This window comes from Castor canadensis, chromosome 6 (genome assembly GCF_047511655.1).
Source record: "Castor canadensis chromosome 6, mCasCan1.hap1v2, whole genome shotgun sequence".
In the NCBI taxonomy this organism is placed as follows: Eukaryota; Metazoa; Chordata; class Mammalia; order Rodentia; family Castoridae; genus Castor; species Castor canadensis.
The window spans coordinates 36293136-36313793 of NC_133391.1; the positions used below are offsets into that span (position 1 = coordinate 36293136).

Consider the following 20658-nt stretch of genomic DNA (forward strand, 5'->3'; position numbering starts at 1 on the left):
CCAGAGAAACCTCACGAGGCAGTGCCAAACTTCCCAGCTCTGTACTGAAGAGGTACTTAGTAGGAACTAAGTGATCTGACAGTCTCTGTCTGGCACTCTGTCTGGTCTGGCTCCCTTTTCAAATCATACTGGACTTGTTCCAATTCACTGAAGGCAGGACCACAACTTCTGTACTCTTCACTCCTCATTGTGCCACAACCTCTGCCTCCTACTAGTCAAATCTCTCTTGGTGGTTAGTGACAGACATGCCCCAAAGGCAAGACTGCCTGGAATGGCCAGTCAATGCAATATGCAGTATGGTGTTCATGAGACTCTGGTTTGATATTTCTATCTCTAGACCCCAAAAGAGTCTAGTCACTAATAGGATTCCTCTCAAGATGGCCTCTGGTTACAGTCCTCCCCCAAAGTTTTTTGAAGCAATGGTGCCATCAGTTTCATATAAAATCCCTGAATTGGACCTAAACTCTGTATGGAACTTGGATTTCCCCTCTAACAAGATTGCTAGTCAGTTTCCAGTCTAGTGATTAATTGTACTCCCATCTCAGCTTATCTTAACACTGGCCATATAGCACTCCCTGACCTCACCAGCTTGTAGATTGTTCTACTTCTATTTCTGTACTACATTTCTAACTCTCTCTATTATTTGGGACCTCTAGTCACTTCTTTATTAGTTCTCAAAATTTTTTCTCACTTTCTCTCCACTAGATATCGTCTCTCTTCTGTTGGTTTGAACCTTCTCACTTGCAGCATCAAAGGTTACCATTTCAGCTATAACCCCTGACATTATATCTTTGAAGAATAAAGGCCACTAATTTTATAGAATGTGCTTGTTTTGAGCTGTTAAGATAAGTACAATAATTATTATAGGTGCTCAGTAAGTTGATATGAGTCTGTCCTACATGAATTTTAATTGGCTTTCACTTCTTTTACAAAGTAGAATTTTTGAAAATAAATAGCCATATTAATCATAGAATACCAATCCTCCTTAACTTGTTGCAAAATAAGAATTATTAACACCATATTGGATATGGATAGTGCTATGCGAACTACCTATAGCTTGTAATAATCATTACTATACATTCAGGTCAACTATTTTAGCTTCCACATAAGGGAGAAAGAAGATGTGGTACTTGTCTTTCTGTGACAGGGTTATTTCACTCACCATAATATCCTCCAGTTCTATCCATTTCCTGCAAGTGGCCTTATTGCTCAATGACATTCCATTATGTACACATACTACATTTTCTTTTACCATATACTTGCCACTGGGTACCTAGGTTGTGTCCTTAGCTAAGATGAAGAGTGTGGCAGTAACTATGAAGTGGAACCTTGTTTGGTATGGTGGCAAATGATGTACCCTGGTTAATATTGCATAATAAATTTTCCCCAAAATGTAACAGCAGAAAACAAAAAGATATATGTCATTTTTGCTCATTATTTCATGCCTCAGGAATTTGGGAAGGACTCAGCTTGGCAGTTGTCTTTTGGAGTCTCTCCTGGGTTTGCACCTAGGTGTCATTTAGGGCTGAAGTCATGTGGAGCCTTCACCATGCTGAGAATCCAGGATAGTTTATTCGTATGACTGTAGCTAGAAGTTAGGTTGGGGCTACTGAGTAAACCACACACATATAGCTTTCTTAGAGCTTTTATCATGAAATGGGTTGGATCTTGTCGAAGGCTTTTTCTGCATCTATTGGGATGATCAAGTGGTTTTTGTCTTTGCTTGTATTAATGTGCTGTATTATATTTATAGATTTGTGTGTGTTGAACCATACCTGCATCCCTGGGATGAAGATGACTTGGTCATTGTGTATGATCTTTCTGATGTGTTGTTGGATTCAGTTTGCCATTATTTTGTTGAGGATTTTTGCATTGATATTCATTAAGGAAATTGGCCTATAGTTCTCCTTTTTGGAGATGTCTTTGTCTGGTTTGGGGATGAGAATAATATTGCCCTCATAAAACGAGTTAGGCAGTGTTCCTTCCCTTTCTATTTCATGGAACATTTTAAGGAGGGTTGGTATTTAGTTCTTCTTTAAAGGACTGATAGAATTCAGCAGTGAATCCATCAGGTCCTGGACTTTCCTTTTTGGGGAGACTCTTAATTGCTGTTTCATTTCGTTTTGTGTTATAGATCTATTTCGGTGATTAATATCCTCTTGGTTCAGTTTTGGATGGTTGTAAGTATCTAAAAATCTATCCATTTCTTCAAACTTTTCAAATTTATTTAGACTATAGGTTCTCAAAGTAGTCTCTGATGATTTCCTGGATTTCTGTGGTGTTTCTTGTTATCTCCCATTTTGCATTTCTGATTTTACTAATTTGAGTTTCTTCTATCCTCATCATTTTAGTCAGGTTTGCCAGGGGTCTGTCAATCTTATTTATTTTTTCAAAGAACCAGCTTTTTGTTTCATTAATTATTTGTGTGGAGGGTTTTTTTGTTTCTATTTTGTTTATTTCAGAACTTACTTTAATTATTTCTCTCCTTCTGCTTGTTTTTGGGTTTGCTTGTTCTTGTTTTTCTAGGAGTTTGAGCTGCAGTATTAAATCATTGATTTGAGATCTTTCTGACCTTTTAATATATGCACTCATGGCTATAAACTTTCCTCTTAAGACAGCCTTTGCTATATTCCATAGGTTCTGGTAGGTCATGCTCATTAACTTCCAGGAACCTTTTAATTTCCTCTTTTATTTCATCAATGACCCATTGAATATTGAGCAATGTGTTGTTCAGCTTCCAGTTGTTTGCATGTTTTTTTACTGCTGTTTTTGTTGATAATTTCTAGTTTTAATGCATTGTGGTCAGATAGAATGCAAGGGATTATTTCTGCTTTCTTATATTTGCTGAGGCTTGCTTTGTGCACTAAGATATGATCAGTTTTTGAAGAAAGTCCCACAATCACTGTGCTGGAGTTTATATATGTTTTTAGGTCCTTCAAAGTATGTTTGATGAAATTGGGTGCATTGACGTTGGGTGCATATAGGTTGATAATTGTTATTTCCTTTTAGTGTAGTTCACCTTTTATTAGTGTAATGGGTCCTCTTTATCTCATTTGATCAATGTAAGTTTGAATTTTATTTTATCCGAGATAAGTATTTGTACCCCTGCTGTTTACAGGGGCCATTTGCTTGGTAGATCTTCTTCCAGACTTTCACTCTCAGCCAGTGCTTGTTTCTGTAGATGAGGTGGGTCTCCTGTAGGGAGCAGATTGTTTGATCTTCCTTTTTAATCCAGTTTGCCAATCAGTGTCTTTTGATGGGGGAATTACATCCATTAATGTTTAGTGTTAGTATTGATAGGTATGTGGTGATCCCTGTCATTTAGTTGTCTTTGTTGTTTAAGGGTTTGATTGTGTGTAGCTGAATCAATGTTACTCTCTACTTTCTTGCCTTTTCTTCTCCTGTGGTTTGGTGCTACCTGTCCTTTCATGGTTTTGTTTGCTTTCACTTTCTGTGTGCAGAATTCCTTGGAGAATCTTTTGTAGTAGTAGCTTGGTGATCATATATTGTTTTAGTTTCTGCTTATCATGGAAGACTTTTATTTCTCCATCTATTTTGAATAATAGTTTTGCTGGGTAGTGTATCCTAGGGTTGAAGTTATTTTTATTGAGTGCCCAGAAGACCTCACTCCATCCTCTTCTTGCTTTGAAGGTTTCCATGGAGAAATCTGCTGTGATTTTGATGGGTTTACCTTTGTATGTTATTTGTGTCTTCTCTCTTACAGCCTTCAATACTCTTTCTCTAGTCTCTATGCTTGTTTTAATAATATGTTGTGGAGTCATTCTGTTTTGGTCAAGTCTGTTTGGGAAATTTTCTGTTATTTTGTTAAACATATTACACATTCCTTTTGCTTGCTCCTCTTCTCCTTCTTCAATGCCCATGATTCTCAGGTTTGGTCTTTTAATGGAGTCAGTGAGTTCTTGCATATTCCTTTACAGGTCTTGAGTTGTTTGACTAACAGTTTTTCAGTTTTTCCTTTAATTACCAATTCATCTTCAAGTTCTGAGATTCTGTCTTCTGTTTGTTCTATTCTGCTGGATGGCTTTCCATTTTGTTTTGTATTTCTGTTTCATTCTTTTTTCTGAGGTTTTCCATGTTGTGGGTCAGTTCCTCTTTAATGTTGTCAATTTTCATCCTTAATTCATTTATCTCTCTACTTATGGTATTTTCTGTTTCATTTTGGTGTTTATTTAGGGCTCCTGTGATTTCATTCATTTGTTTTTGTATTGGAATTTCTTGAGTGCCTCTTGTATGTTTTGTTGACCATGTCTATTAACATCTCCATGAAATTCTCAGTGATTACTTGCAGGATTTCTTCTTTCAGAGTGTTCTTGTGGGCTTCCTTGGGTTCTTTGGCATAGTTTATCTTTGCTTTGTTGGAGTCTGGATCTGGGTATCTGTTTTCTTCATTTCCCTCGGAATCCTGTACTAATTTATTTTTGGAGGGGAATGGTTTCCATCCCTTTTTGTCTTCCCATTTTTCCTCTTTGCACTGTTTCTCTCCCTGGACTATGTGTAATTTAGTGTTAGCTGAGTTACAATAGTGAAACTAACAAAATCAAGGAAGAAGGAGAATATAGAGAAAGAGAGAGAAGTAGAAGGAAAAAAAGAAAAAATTAAAAAAGAGAGTACCAAGGAATACAGCAGAGACAGATGGTGGGCCATCAAAGAGCAAACCAGACAGCCAAACCTTTAAAGGAAGGCAAATAAACAAACAAACAAACTATATATCTAGATAGATAGATAGATAGATAGATAGATAGATAGATAGATAGATAAAATAAATCACCAGTTCAGGAATTTCAGTCTTAGTAGTTCTGCTGTTGCTCCTTTAGCATCTAGATCTGTCTGTGTCTCCTATACAGGCTTGGAGCCCTCCTGTAGTGTGTGACAGGTGGGTGGGGTCCCATGGGCCCACAGGCAGAGGCCTGTTGTTGAGGCAATCTAGCAAGCCTTTGGAGCTAGAAGTCATGAATGCCTGTGGAACAGGCAGGCCTTAGGAGCACAGCCCAGTGGAGCAGAGATCGTGCAGACCTGTGCAGGTCTTAGCAGGTCTTAGGGGCTTGGGCCCAGAGTGGAGATTGTGAATGCCTGTGGATCGCCAGCTTGGCAGGCCTTAGGGGCACAGGTGGGCAGAATGGAGATCATGCAGGCCTGTGCAGTCCTGAGGGGCACCGCCTGGCAGAGCAGAGATTGTGCATGCCATGGATCACAGGCTTGGCAGGCATTAGGGGCATGGCCCAGCAGAGCAGAGATTGTAAATGCTTGTTGATTGCCAGCCTGGAAGGTCCCAGGGGTGCAGCCCAAACAGCAGAGATCATGCAGGCCTGTGCTGGCCTTAGGAGCACAGGCCCTGCGGGGCAGAGATGGTGAATGCCTATGGATCACCAACTTGGCAGGCTCTAGGGGTGCAGCCTTGCCAAACAGAGATCCTGTGGGCCTGTGCAGGCCTGAGGGGCATGGCCTGGCGGAGTGGAGATCATGCGTGCCTGTGGATCCCCAGCTTGGCAGGCCTTAGGAGTGCAGGCCTGGCAGAGATCATGAATACTCGTGGATCACAGGCCCAGCAGGCCTTAGGGGCACAGCTGGGCAAAGCGGAGATTGTGTGGGCTTGTACAGGCCCAAGGGGTGCAGTCCAGAGGAGATCGTGCGGGTCTGAGTGGGGGAGTTTGGTGGATCGTGGCCCCAGCAGGGCTGAGGAGTGGGCCAAAGGATCAGAGATCCCATGGCCTGTGGAGCAGCGGCTCCGAGGTGCCTATGGGGCGGGGCTTGGCATGCAGCACCAGCCGCTCTTTCAGCAAGTCATGGTGTGGAGAAGCCTTCCACAAGCTATGGGTTCAGAGTGTTGATGTTTCAGCTCTCCCTGGTTTCTCTTAGGTTTTTTTTTTATCAAGCCACCTTATATGGACTTTTAAAATTGACATTATATTTGAAAAATCAGAGAAATCCTTCAGAAAGGATTGTGTTTGTCCTCTAGACACTTTTTTTAAAGGTATGTCACCTTATTTTACAAGAACAGGAGTAGAAACTGGGCACCCAGTCATTTGAGGAATTTTCTGCCCTTCATTAACTCTTTCTTCTATAGTTCAGAGCTCCTGGTTATCCCTTGCCCATCCTTGAGTTACACTTCTGTTCCCTCAGCTTTGCTGAAATACCTCTGCTGAGCTTTTCAGAGCCTCAGCTATTAAATTTTGAGCAACCAAATGCCTCAAAGGAAAAATGGCTCATCTTAATCCTTTACTTTCTCTAAACTTTGCTACAAAAATTCTGTTACCCTCAGAACTCTATGATGCTTTCAAATGGTACTGATTTATTCCTACTTTTTAGTTTAAAACAGAAAAATCTGGCATAGTCAGAAGCAGAAATCTCTATTCAGTAAGTTAATTCTGAAGATAGGAAATTATTATAGCTTTCATTTTGAATGTTACCACTTTTTTTTAGTTTAATTCAATGTCCTGTTCTTCAGTCCCTTCTGTAGGAAACCAGACCCAGCTGTGGCACCAGTACATTGTTTCCTTCTCTGACCCAGAGGGCTCTGCCACTTCAAAGGGAAGTGCTGCCAACAGCTCAGGTGAGGAAGTCCCACAGAACATAGACCTTCTCCTTCCCTGTGGACATGCCCACTGACCTGATCTCTCTCTCTTCAGACAGCAGACAGCTGCGCCTGGTGGATGGGGGTGGTCGCTGTGCAGGGAGAGTGGAGATCCTGCAACAGGGCTCCTGGAGCACCATCTGTGATGACAGCTGGGACCTGAGCGATGCCCACGTGGTCTGCAGACAGCTTGGCTGTGGAGTGGCCCTGCATGCCATGGGCTCTGCTCACTTTGGGGAAGGATCGGGGCCCATTTGGCTAGATTACTTGAACTGCACAGGAAAGGAGTCCCACATGTGGGAGTGTCCTTCTCGGAGCTGGGAGCAGCATGACTGCAGACACAAGGAGGATGCAGGGGTCATCTGCTCAGGTCTGCACGGCTCTCTGTGCATAGGATGGGGAGGAGGAGGGAAGGTCTTAAAGATGGCATCTGAGTCCCAAGGATGGTGAGGGTAGTTGCTGAAAGGCCCAAAGGGGAAGGAGGTTCCCTAACAGTGGCTGGCTTTCTGGCAGACAGATGATCTGCTTCCATTTCCTCCTGTGGCATCTGAAGTTTTGGTCTTTCCTTCTCAGTATTGTCCCCTGATACCTTAATTTCTTACAATATCAATTTGAAAGCAGGGCTCACTCTTCACTTACCTGTGGGTGCAAAACACTGAGATGCAGTGTAGTAGTTCCCTTTCTACTTTAATTACTGGTCAGTATCTTAAAACAACACACATTACTATGTAGGTTAGAAATCTGACCTCAATCTGGCTGTGCTAAAAACAAGCTGTCATCAGGGCTGCACTCCTCTGAGCCCCCAGGAGAGTCATTTCTTCACCCTTTCTAGTCTCTAGAAGCTGCTTACATTCTTTGGTCTATGACCCTTTTCTTCTTCTTTAAGCCACCCATGTTGCAACTCCCCAGAATGAGAGAGGGTCTCCAGGATGGTATCTGAGCCCCAGTGTCAGAGAAGGGAATAGTCCAATAGTCCAAAGGACCAGAGAGGAAGGAAGCTTGCTCTCCAGTGTCTGGATTTCTAGCAGAAAAGTTGATAAGATTCTTCCATTCCCTCCTGTAGTTGAGGATCTGGTCACTCTTTCATTTCTTACAATGTTCATTTCAAAGCAGTTTTCTCTCTTTAGTCCACCTGTGGGCACAAACACTGAGACCCACTGTATTAGCTTTCTACTGCTGTTATAGCAAATTACCCCAGATGTAAGGTTTAAAACAATGAAAATGATGATGTTGATGTTGTGTAGGTTAAAGTGGCCTGTTTCTGGCTGGGCTAAAAAACAAGCTGTCAGATGGGCTATAGTCTTCTGAGCCTCTGGGGAAGAGTCAATTCCTAACCTTTTCTAGCTTCTAGAAGCTGCCTACCTTCTTTGGTTTATGATCCCTTCCTTCTTTAAACCTATCATGTTGCTACTCTCTGACCATATCCCCATGGTCACTTCTCCCTCTAACCAGGGACAGAAAAGCTTATCTGCATTTAAGGATATAGGACCCAAGGATATTTTTATCAGAGGACAAATGAGCAAGCTCCCACAGCTTCCTAGCTCACATGCAAAATAACAGGTCCTTGAGACCCACAAACATGAAAAGCATTTCGAGGTGTCTCACAACAATGAGTCTTACAAGGTGGAAGTTTTAGCAAGGATTTATTTTAGTATAACAGGGTGTAGTAGAACAAGATGGGGGTGGGGAGAAACATTTTCTAACCTCCATGCAGGAAATAGGAGCAAAGATTCAAAATGGGGGTTCAGTGTCTTATACTTTCTTGGGATGGAAGAATCCACACCATAAGTCTAACAACCCTAACCATTAGATAGTGGTTCTGAGTACCTAAAATTGGAACTGTGTATTATTGTGAAATACAGAGATGTTATCTAGACCTACCCAAAACACAGACACCATAGGTAAGTTTTAGCACTTCCCTTTGCCAAACAAGCCTTTCCCTCTACCTATTAGAGGATCCTTGTAACTTGTTAACATCTGAAAGAGGAAGGCAGATTCTGGTAACCCCTTTAAGTCCACCTGTTCATATAACTTAACATCTAAAAGGAGATGGGAGAGGGTTAGATGCACTGGATTTTCAGTTTTTACTTCCTTGTTTCAATGTCTGAATCTGGCCCTTTAAAAACTTTTTTTAAATAATATAATTTCCCTGTCTTTTCATTGATCTATCCTGCCTCAGATATAATTAGATTAGGATCATCTGGTTAATCCAGGGTAACCTTACTATGAAAACACCTCACCTTCATACTCTCTGCAAAGCCCCTTTGCTTTGTGAGTCAGCATATTCACAGGCTTCAGGAATTAGAAAGCAGACATAGTTGGGACTCCATGACTCTTTCCACCCACTGTTCACACTCTTTTTTGAAGGGTTTCTTAGAAGTTTAGTCAGGAAATAAGGCTCCTTCTTTATTCATTCTCTACTTCATCATTGCTGCAGAAGTAGAAAGAAGGGTACAAGTTGGAAAATGGAGAAAGAGGATAAAAGTTTGTCTTTTCACAAAGTGGGCATTTCCTCATCAGAGTCAGCAACAAGCATTCACCACTTAGGCATAAAGCAAACCAGAACACTAACAGCTGAATGCCTACTCTGCCCTGTTTTCTCCTCTTGGTTTCAGAGTTCCTGGCCCTCAGGACAGTGAGTGAAGATCAGGAATGTGCTGGGTGGCTCGAGGTTTTCTACAACCAGACCTGGGGCAGTGTCTGCAGCAGCCCAATGGATGCCACAACCTTGTCTGTGATCTGCAGACAGCTTGGCTGTGGGGAAAGTGGGAGTCTCAAATTTTCTGTGGCTCCCAGAAAAGGTTCTAGACCCCGCTGGGTCGATGGAATCCAGTGCCGGAAAACTGATACCTCCCTCTGGCAGTGTCCTTCTGACCCTTGGAAATACAGATCTTGCTCTTCAAGGGATGAAATTTATGTCATGTGTGCAGGTGAGCTACTGTCTATTTTTATGTTTCTGTCCTCTTCCTGTGGGTTGCCATTAGTGAAACTGTATTTTCAAATCTGGAAGATGAGTTAAAATAAGTCTACAAAATTAATTTTTGTTTTGTTTTTGTCCTCTAAAACTGACCTTACCTCATTAATTTCTCCTAATTGTCCCTATGTCACACTCCTCATCTCACTCTCTAGACCCTTTAAACACTGTAAGAGCTGCCTATTGGAGTCTTACTCCTCCTTAGCTAAGTCCCCACCCTAAATCTCATGAATTAAAATACATCTACACACCAACAGCTCCATAATATCACCTCCTCAGTTTACCTCTGCTCTTAGCTCCAAATTCATGTATTCAATTTCTTCTTAATAATCACACTTGTATATCTTATGGGAAACCCACATTTAGCTTTCCAAATTAGAATGTTGACTCCACTTTCAATCCCTGCTCCTGATTTCTCTTGCCTTCTCTCTTCTCCACTTCAGTTAATGCCACTACCATTACTCCATTACTTAAGATCAGTACATAATAGTTAACCTCATTTCTCCATTTTCCTCTCTCTCCTCTCCCCATATAATAGCATGTTCTGCTGCCTCCATTTCTACATATATCTTAATCCTCTTCCTCCTTCCATCTCACTTCATCTTAATTTGTTAAAGATCACCTGTTGCCTGGATCATTACAACTATCTCTAGTGGTCACCTAAATTCACTCCTTCTCTTCTATAATACTTTCTCTGCCAGAAAAAAAAATATTTTAAAAATTAGTTAACTTGTTTTTCTTTGCCTATCTACCTCTGTGGCTTCTTCCTGAATTTAAGACAAAACCCAGAACTGTTATTCTGTTGACAAATTCTTACATGAGCTGTCCCCCTTCTCACCTCTCACTTCTCCTCTCCTATTTCTCTTCCATGCATTTCCCTTACACGTTGTTTATCTTTGTGTTCATTATCGTTTATTTCCCCGTGGACTTTCCAGTGTGTTCTCTTCTTAGGCTTTTGTACAAGCTGTTCTCTTTGCTGAATAATCTGAGAATAGGCAAGAAAAGTAGGATAGTTAAATGTGTTAGTATTGTGTTAGTATATTGAGGTCATCAGTAAGTAAAAATTGAAAAGTGCCTGAATGTTAAATTTAAGTAGCTATAAGTCATTAAATATCCAAATGAGATACTTTTAGGGTGAGGTAGTTGTGGGGGTTGTAAACTAGAAATAAATCTATCAAAAAATAAGGAGGAGTAAATGAAAAATGTAGGTACAAACCCTTTGAGAAACTGACTGTGAAGGTGAAAAAGTGAGAACTGAGGTGTCAGAGTATTTTATTTAATGCTGCTGGAAATACATGAATTTTAACTACCAAGTTGATTAATGCATTGATGTATTGTAGGATAACCCACATTTAGAAGTGGCAAGACACATTTCATTGTGCCTTAGGTACAAAAACAATTAAAAACCATGTCATAGGAGTCTATAATTAGTCTAATTAGCATAAATACTAGAAGAGATGTAGCCATCTGTTGTTCTCAGACTTTGAAGGATACTACCAGAGAGAGGGATGAGACTATGAGTTGTTTTAAGAAGCAGAGCTGTGACTGGTGGATAGAGGTTACAAGAGTGCAGGGTTGAGTTCACTCTAAGTAACACAAACAAGCCTCACCCACGTTTGGTCCCTCAGGAATGAATAATGCTATCTGTCTTGTTAAAGAACACTGGAAACAGGATAGGATGGCTGCCCACCTTCCCTTTACTTCCTGCTTTTGTCTCTTCCCTGAATCAGCCACATTGTTTTTGCTGAGTTTGTACGTGTTTGGCTTTAAGGGATTTATATTCTTTCTCAGATTTGCTTTAGGCTTACATATAAACCATTTGCTTCCATCTTGCTTAAATTGCAAAAGCATTATTTAATCTTTGAAAGTAAGACATGCAAAAATGTAAGATAGTCACATCACTCCTCATCCATTCATATTCCTCTGACATAAATAGGATTAACAGGCTAGAAGGACTATTTTCAAAATCCTCCATCATCATAGAAATATGCCTGAATTCATAATATGCATTAAAATTTTGATCTTGATGAGGTCTTTTTTACTTATTTTAACAATATCAAGGTATCATACACGTTAAGGTTAATACTTAATCTTAAATTATGTATATTATTCTTTTTTTTTCTTTTATTATTCATATGTGCATACAAGGCTTGGGTCATTTCTCCCCCCTGCCCCCACCCCCTCCCTTACCACCCACTCCGCCCCCTCCCTATCCCCTCCACCCCTTCAATACCCAGCAGAAACTATTTTGCCCTTATTTCTAATTTTGTTGTAGAGAGAGTATAAGCCATAATAGGAAGGAACAAGGGTTTTTGCTGGTTGAGATAAGGATAGCTATACAGGGAGTTGACTCACATTAATTTCCTGTGGATGTGTGTTGTTACCTTCTAGGTTAATTCTTTTTTATCTAACCTTTTCTCTAGTTCCTGGTCCCCTTCTCCTATTGGCCTCAGTTGCTTTTAAGGTATCTGCTTTAGTTTCTCTGCGTTAAGGGCAACAAATGCTAGCTAATTTTTAGGTGTCTTACCTATCCTCACCCCTCCCTTGTGTGCTCTCGCTTTTATCATGTGCTCAAAGTCCAATCCCATTGTTGTGTTTGCCCTTGATCTAATCTCCACATATAAGGGAGGACTTACGGTTTTTGGTCTTTTGGGCCAGGCTAACCTCACTCAGAATGAGTATATTGTGTATATTATTCTTAAATTGGCTTTTCTCACTTAACAATATACCATGAATATTCCTCAAGGTATATTTAAGTTTGCCAATGGTTTTACAGATAGATGATAGGTAGATGGATAGATAGATAGATAGATATACAGTTTTTAATAGCTATCATCATGCTATTTTCTGGAACTAATTATTTTCAATTTCCATCTTCTTATCTAGATAGAAAACAGTGCCTTTTTGGTAACCTGAACATTAGTCAAAGAACATACAGAAACTAAAAATTGATAGTTACAAAGTCTACAATTTTCAGCTTAAAATTCTTAAAAGTGAAAATCAATATAACATATTGCATTGATCCTGCATTGCAATATTTCAAAGCATCAAATAGATGAGGACTGAAAAGTATCCATGACACTTGCATTCTCACAGTGGTTTCCCTTCCTTCAGCACATGCTTCATTAAATTTTACCTTGAATAATATGCTAGGGATTGCTTGAAATCCCCAGTAGGGAAAATATTTCAACAAATATTTTAAAAGCAGATGCTTGCTCTTCTTCTCATGTCTATTTCTCCACCATTTTGGTTTATTTTCCTTTTCCACCTGGTGGCTAATGAGACATTAAACCATAAGACCGTATGTTGATGATATTTTTCCTTCAAGACACGATTGAGAGGTAGTGACGTCTCAAATTCTAAAAGTAAGCAACCACCCAACAAGTCCTGCCATCATTTTCAGATGTTCTCTCCATAGGGTAGGAAGTTGGACAAGATAATATGGAAAATATATACCAATTCTAGTATTTTCTAACAAGTACCATGTATATTTTGCAATTATGTGTATTTTTTTTGTTTTAATTTTATGTAGCTTTTTTTTAGTTCTGTGCTATTTCTGTGTCTTCTCATGTGTTATTTTTCATCAGTGTATTTATTTGAGTTTTGTGCAGAAATTTCTTCAACCACCTATCTGGTATCCACTTGTTTGATTATTCTGAGTCCTATTTGTTTTATTCCTTTCATAGAAATCTTTTTCTTCTTTCAATTTGTTTTATAATTTTCTATTAAAATTAAGTGTAATATTGAATACAAATGACTTTTGTGATTATACACTAAGTATATTTTAATGACCAATATTATTACCACAAATCATTGATATTGCTTTATATTTCACTTATTATCCTACCATTGATCAAGAATTTACAGGATTTACTTTTAATCATATTTTACAAAGAAACAGATAAAATAATTTCAGTGGTGATAAGGGTTGTGCTATAGTGAATGTCGCAACCCCAGCCTGTTAGACTAATTCTTATGCTGGTTCTCTCACCTGTTATCTGGGCTGAGACCAGTACTTCTGAGAGCCTGGTCTGGGCAAGACCCCCACCCCTGACCCAGAACTTCCCCACTGTCTGTTCCTGCAGGAATGAGACCCAAGAGCTGTCCAGCCACTGCCCCCTGCACAGGTACCTCAGCCCTCCCCCCTCTTTCATGGGTCCCAGGGGCTCCTTCCCTTCTACCAAGGCAGTAAGAGGAAGTGTGGCTGCTTTTTCAGACAGAGAGAAGCTTCGTCTCAGAGGAGGAGACAACGAGTGCTCAGGGAGAGTGGAGGTTTGGCATGAAGGCACCTGGGGTACAGTATGTGATGACAGCTGGAGCCTGGCAGAGGCAGAGGTTGTGTGTCGGCAGCTGGGCTGTGGCTCTGCCCTGGAGGCCCTGAGGGAAGCTGCCTTTGGCCCTGGAAATGGAAGCATCTGGCTGGATGAGGTGAAGTGCAGAGGAAGTGAGTCTTCCCTGTGGGCTTGCATGGCACCACCATGGGGGCAGAACAACTGCAAGCATGAGGAGGATGCAGGTGTGAGATGCTCAGGTGAGTGGCAAGGCCAGGATGTTGGAGCCAGCTTGGCCATTTTCCTGGAATTTACTGTGTGTCTGGAATTTACCTTGGTTTCCCCACTCTGACTCTACAAGCAGCTTTCTGCTAGCTCTGCAAAATTACAAGCCTCCAGCGAGCTCCGTGAGCTCTGTAATGTTTCCTGTGACTGTGACCTCATTCTATAGGGAGGTGGGGGACAAACTCTGTAAGTATTTAATCCAGCTCCTGACATTGATCAGGGCTCAGAGTTTTGAGAGATTATCTCCCCTGAGTCTCTAGCAAAATAAACTCCTTGACTTTGTTTCCCTCATCATTCCCACAACAGGGAAAATGGTCACAGATGGAATGTGTTTGTCCCCAAAACAGTGCCCAGCTGACCTGTAGTCCTGTGCTCTGGCCCTGGACTGCTCTAGCTCTGAATCTTCTGGTCTCTGGAAGAGAACCATGTGTCCATGGTGGTAGGTGTTACCCAGAGACTTTTCAGACCAACCCAGTACGGTGACCCATTTTTCTTCTCTTCTTTCCAGGTGGAAGGACAACAGCTTCCCCCACTACTAAAAGTAAGTGGTTCTTCTGCTCTAAGCCATGCCATAGAGGAGATGCTTAGGTTTTCAGGCACCTGCATTATTGGATATGTAAATTTCTGGGAAAATTACAGTAGGCCTGCTGAACAGGTGTGTAAGCAAACTTGAGGTTTATCAAATTGTAGCAGCCATAGGGCTCCAAAGGCTCCTTAGCATGTGCCACTGAGGCTCAGCAGATAGTCAACAAAGCTCTGGGTAGAACCGTGGGTATAACATCTTGAGGTTCAGGCAGGCCCACTGTATCTGATCTGGTGACTTCATGGTCCAGAGGACTCAGGAGATGACCAGAATAAATGGATTTTCCTGAGCTAATGACCTTCTCTAAATACTAATGAACCTTTTTCTTCCTCAGACACCAATTCAGTCCCAGCCCCAGTCCCTGGCATCTTCTCCATAGCTTGGATCCTCTGCATTATCCTGGGAACTCTTCTCCTCCTGGTCCTTGTCATCCTGGGGACTCTACTGCACAAATGGAGAGCAGAGGGCCAAGGTGGAGCTTAATGATGACAGTAACCTGGAAAGGATGTGGGGAGAGAACTAAACCAGTTGTGATTTTTTTTAAAGTACATGTTTTACTTTTCATTCTCATTATTTGGAAACCTGCCTTCTCTGCTATAAACTTCAGTGGTCAAAAGACTTGAAGCCTTGGTCCTTGGTTGAATATGGAAACTCTTAAATATGATAGCTTATCATGTAGACAGTGTCAGTGGAGACTGAGTGTAGGATCTAGGTAGATTCAGGAAACTGAATTCTGTTCCATGAAGCAGAGAGCTAAAGAAGAGACCTTCACAAGAAGGGTTTCTCCATGAATGAGTACTGGGAACACAGAAGGTTTTGTCTGGTGGTATGAAAACAGTTCCAAGAGCAGTCTCTGAACTAATGCTGTTTTCCCCAGCCTTATACAGTTTTGAAGAATCTTCAGATGAGCCCTTGTACCAGGAGATAGTTTATCCTGTGAATTCAGAAAAGGACAACATGTTGGATAACCCAGGTATGTCCTGTACCCTCATTTCTGTTCATGAATTGGCACTTGCTGAAGATGTGTATCTTCAGCAAACACAGACTCCCAACACTAACCCAACATCCCACAATGTATTTGTCAGCTCTTCATTACTATGAAAAAATACCTGATAGAAAGAGGCAATTTAAAGAGGACAGTTTTGTTTTAGTTCACAGTTTTACAGATTTCGCTCCATGGTCACATGACCTCATTGCTTTTGGTGCTGCAGCGTGTCAGCACAAATGGAGAGCACATGGTAGAGCAGATGTTCACCTTATGTTGAACAAGGAAGGAAAGGGGAGAGGAAAAGACTTGTCACATAATCCTCTTGGAAGACATGCCCCCAGTGATCTAAGTCTTCCCACCTGTCCCCACTTCTGACAGTTTCCAACAACTTCGAATACCACCAAGTTACTAATCAAGCCTTTATCACCTTGGCCTTTGGGGGTTTGGGGACAGAATAGCACATGATCAGCCTCTTTCTAAGGCAGGAGCTCTAAGCCCTCTCTCTACAAGTGAACATTACAGATTTCTTCTGAACCATAACACTGGGCCTCTTTATATGTACTTGTCTGATGACTCAATGTCTAAGCTGCCCTCTTACACAGGGGACAATGAGGAGAAGGCAGACCCTGAATCTGGTCCACATAATAAAGATAGGTCTCCCCTTGCATGGTGGGGATAAAGAGGCAGAATCTCATCAAAGAAAACTCATGGCTGTGACTAGGATAGGAAGGGTTGATTTGCTGCAGTTCAAAACACAGTTTTCCTCTCTGCATATCTGTGACCTCAGAAAGAGAAAGGTCAGGCTCAATTCGGTCACTATATGAAGCTACTTCTGTTGTCTCACAGACCTATGTCAAATGTGTTATGATGCACTCAAAGTCTATACTTGTTTAAAATGACATCAGAAAGTGATCATCTCTAAAATACTATGGTGAGAGATAACACTGGGTTCATTAGGTTTTAATCTTAGAGTGATATGTGAATCGTTTCTGGAATGTGTGAATATAGAGAAAAAATTGATGTTGATAATCCCTTGAATACATGGGATGCATGGTGCTGATATTTCTCAATTACTAGAAGTCCTTCTTTATAAGAGATATGAGAGGAACACATTAACCCTAGCTTGGGGAGCCACGTGGTAAAAGTGGACAGCAATTGAAAGTGGACACGATTGTCCAGGAGAATTTTGTGGAGATGGTATCATCAGGCCAACAGAGCAATAGAAAAGATTGAAAGCCCAGGCTCCTATGTATAAGATTGGTGGGATCCCCAGTCTGCAGGTGAGAGAAACACAAGCTTCACTCTCTCTGACAGCTCAATGTCTCCTGCTACCTCAAGGCACCTGAATAGCCTGGACTCTCTTAGTCCAGATTCAGTCTACCTCAGCCACTAATATGTATATTTAGAGTTTAAACTCTCTAACATAAGCCTTAAAATTGTGCCAAAACTCACAGAATAATAAATTATGATATTGTATTTTATGGGAGGAAGTTTTAATAAAATATTATTGGCCTAAATATACTGAACAGTTACAGGTTTTACATAATTTGTAAGTACATTGAGATCAAATACATGCCTTTGGAAAACCATTGGAATATGGTGCCTGCATTTATCAACTATTAGAATCTTTGCGTTAGAAGAGACATAAGACATCACCTAGATGAACTCAAATTTTGCCTTTTTTTACCATGTTCTTTGTCTGGTTTCAGAACCTCCAGAACAGCGTGATGTTGCTACAGGAAATGGTTATGATGATGTTGAAGAGTTACCTGTTCCTGAAGTCCCTACTTCCCCTGGGTTGAGTGACAAGTATCTTTCCCCAGAAAAGGAAAGTGGTGCCAGGTATTCTCAGACAGGTGTGTCAATGGCTTTGTCTCCAATCGTCTTGCTTCCTCACCATGTGATGGAAGAGTTTAGACCCATTAGTCCTCAGCTTTTGTTCACTAAGTAGCCTTGTTTACTAGGTGATATCAGATCTTCCCTGCCCATGGTTTATTGTAGCTATTCCATCTGTTGCTTAAGGAGAAACATATTGTGTTCCCCATGTCCATGCCCATCGCTGACTTGGTATAGACTTCTCTGTATGAATTTAAGAGTCTTTACGACGTTGTTACTATTTTTAACTGTGAAATCAAAACAGTGTTCTGACAGTAAATAGGGGTAATCTTTCCAATTGTGAAAATTAATCCGGAAACCTTTTAATTAGTAAGGTAACTTAAACCTATGAGCTATCAACTTTTGTTTTAGGGAATGCAACCAAACATTTGAATTTGACACTGCCCAAAATTAAAGAAAATGTAGAATGGTCTTTTTTTTCTTCTATCCCATTTATTGTTCAAATATTCATTGAACATTTTATTTCTACATGTTACATAATTTACTGTTATTATTTTTGCTTTAAACAGTTTTTTTCTCATTTAAAGAAAACTGTCCAAATGAAAAAAATTTCCATTTAATTGTACCTTTACTATATCTGGTTCTTTTCACCATTATATGAAGATGAAAGATTTCAACTTTATTCATTTTCTTTTAGCTTCAAGAATAGTGTAGTCAGCTGGTGACAAATTTTCTCAGCTCTGAAAACATGTTTATTTCAACTGTATTTCTGAATGAAACTGGATATAGAAGTCAATTGTTTCCTTATCTTTGCTCATCTCACATTATTTTTATATCTTTTTCATCTTTATTTCATTTTCAATAATAGGTATAAGAGACCATTTTTCTACTACTGCTTATCTGACAATGTGGGGTACTAGGGATCAAACCCAGGGCCTTGTGCATGGAATGGTCTTAATTAGAGACAAGATTTCATTTCTAGAAAGAAAAGAGAACATTTTCTTAGTGTTTCAATTAACATATAACATTGATCTCTGGTGCGTTGTGCTCATGTATGGCTATGTGGTCCACAGGGACCAGAAAACTGTGGGATTTGGTTGAATTGACTTATTTTGGCATCTGACAGAGGACACACATTGCTCTCATGAATACTTTAAGGTCAAGTGTGGTCTGTTATTGAGATACTGAGGCCTCAAGGGAGGTCTTTTCCTGCCTCCAGTCTTAAGAAATCAGACCATCCAGGTGTGGAAGAGTCATGTCTCTTTCTTATTCCTTGCCATTATTGACATATCTCTTTTCCTATTGTTGAGATCAAGAAAAGACTTTGCACAGAGTAGTCGATATGAGGTACCTCTACCTAGCATTTCAGATAAGCTCTGGGCTCCCACAGACATTTGGTACCACTCTGTACTACACTTCCCTTCTACAAAAGGACTCTGTACATTTTTTAGTTTGTTGTTGATCTGTTTGTCTGCCATCACTGAAATCACAATTCTCCTTACCATTTCAGCCATCTCTCTTCAGTCTCCTAGAGAAGCTTCCAGCATGGCAGAGAAAGAATTCACAATGATGCTGAGACAAGAAGACCCTGCGTCTGATGATATTGAGCTTGATATCATGTAGTGTCATTTTTAGAGTAACCAAGTCTGCAAAGAACTTCCCTGTGGTAATTGTTTTCCAAATAAATGAGAATTGTCTTCTTTATTACTGTTAATTTTTACATATACTGCTGATGAAAGGAAATTATTGATAATAAATATTCTGAGCCTTCACTGACCAGTGCTGTCCTCTTAAAAATGTATATTCACCCCAATGACTTTGAAAACTTCAACTTCAAACATTTCCTTTTCCTGGAACTCGAGCACATCATCCTTAGTGAAGTTAGCCAGGCTCAGAAGACCAAAACTCGTATGTTCTCCCTCATGTGTGGACTTTAGAAATAGGGCAAAGGCAGTAATGTTGTTAGACTTGGGTCACACACTAAGAGGAGAACACATATGGGAGGAATGGGTATAGGTAGGAAACCCAAAACTTGAAAGTGTTTGATGTCCCCACTGCAGAGGAGCTAATACAGTAATCTTAAAGCAACAGAGGTCAATATGAGAAGGTGACCCAGAAGTAGTGAAGAGGTAAGGAAGAGATGAATCAATTTGGGTTGTAACTCTTGTGCATGGAAGCAATGTTAGGAATCTCTCTGTATACCTATCCTTATCTCAACTAGCAAAAACCTTTGTTTTTCTTATTATTGTTTATATTTTCTCTTCAACAGAATTGGAGAAAAGGGCAAAACAGGTTCTGCCTGGAAGCAAGGGGGAAGGGAGATAGAGGAAGGGGACAGGAGGAGAAAGGACCCAAACAATGTATGCACATATGAATAAAGAGAAAAAAACAAACATATCCTTTTCCCCAGGTATAATCTTATCTGAGTTATCACTTCCCACAGACTACCCTCTTGCCTTCCACTGGGTACAGAGAAAATAGTGATGATCTTGAATAGCATAAACCTGTGAAATGCAGCCCCAAACTAAGTGCTTTCTCTCAGGAAGATGGAGATATGAAAAAAAAAGATGGACATATGAACACTTAACTGAACATTCCAAGATACCCCTTCATCCTTCCACTAATCCTTTACTATCACATAGAAGTGTGCTTCAGAGTAACAGGGTTTGTCATATGGAAAGGAATTGCCTATAGTTCTTCTAAATTTGCCCAACCTTTTTCTTTTCCAGTTTTTTCCTAACCCTCCTTCTCCATCAAACTGCATTTCCTATACTTCATCAAATTCTATTGTTTTCTATCCTTTCCCATTAGCATATCTTTCCATTCCTTTCTCTGTCTTGTTTAAGCACCCCACAACTCTGTCATCCTCCAATTGCAACAGCTTTTTAAGTCACTATATGGGGGGAGAAATGAACCAAGCCTTGTATGCACATATGAATAATAAAAGAAAAAGGAAAAAAAATAAATCACTATATTACATCACATATTTAATGCAGTTGCATTACAGAGAGCCCAAGCCAAAATCTGTAACACCTCTGCCAAAATATTAATTATTACTTATAATTAATATTTAATTAATTATTATCTATAGCATAGTTTTTAATTTTCAGTTTTAAACATATTAGCATA

At 40.2% G+C, this 20658-nt stretch overlaps 2 protein-coding genes across 2 annotated transcripts in view; both read left to right on the forward strand.

The window, feature by feature from the left end:
* The window catches only part of LOC109699654 (antigen WC1.1-like), a 141622-nt gene that overhangs the window by 50193 nt on the left and 70771 nt on the right, over nucleotides 1–20658 (forward strand). Inside the window, 3 exon segments of the mRNA XM_074077847.1 lie at nucleotides 6467–6571; nucleotides 6648–6962; nucleotides 9208–9522. Of these exon segments, the coding sequence (XP_073933948.1) occupies nucleotides 6467–6571; nucleotides 6648–6962; nucleotides 9208–9522 (735 nt within the window).
* Nucleotides 14435–19221, forward strand: LOC141424062 (antigen WC1.1-like). Its single transcript, XM_074076146.1, has 5 exons — nucleotides 14435–14663; nucleotides 15040–15177; nucleotides 15583–15678; nucleotides 17403–17549; nucleotides 19040–19221. Exons 3-5 carry the CDS (start codon nucleotides 15663–15665, stop codon nucleotides 19150–19152), a joined length of 276 nt encoding a protein of 91 aa, XP_073932247.1. The 5' UTR covers nucleotides 14435–14663; nucleotides 15040–15177; nucleotides 15583–15662; the 3' UTR covers nucleotides 19153–19221.

What these genes read in the sequence shown, in the direction of transcription:
- LOC141424062 (XM_074076146.1), top strand. An exon ending in TGCCAGGTATTCTCAGACAG is followed by an intron (nt 17,550 to 19,039) that starts GTGTGTCAATGG and finishes TTACCATTTCAG; the next exon opens with CCATCTCTCTTCAGTCTCCT.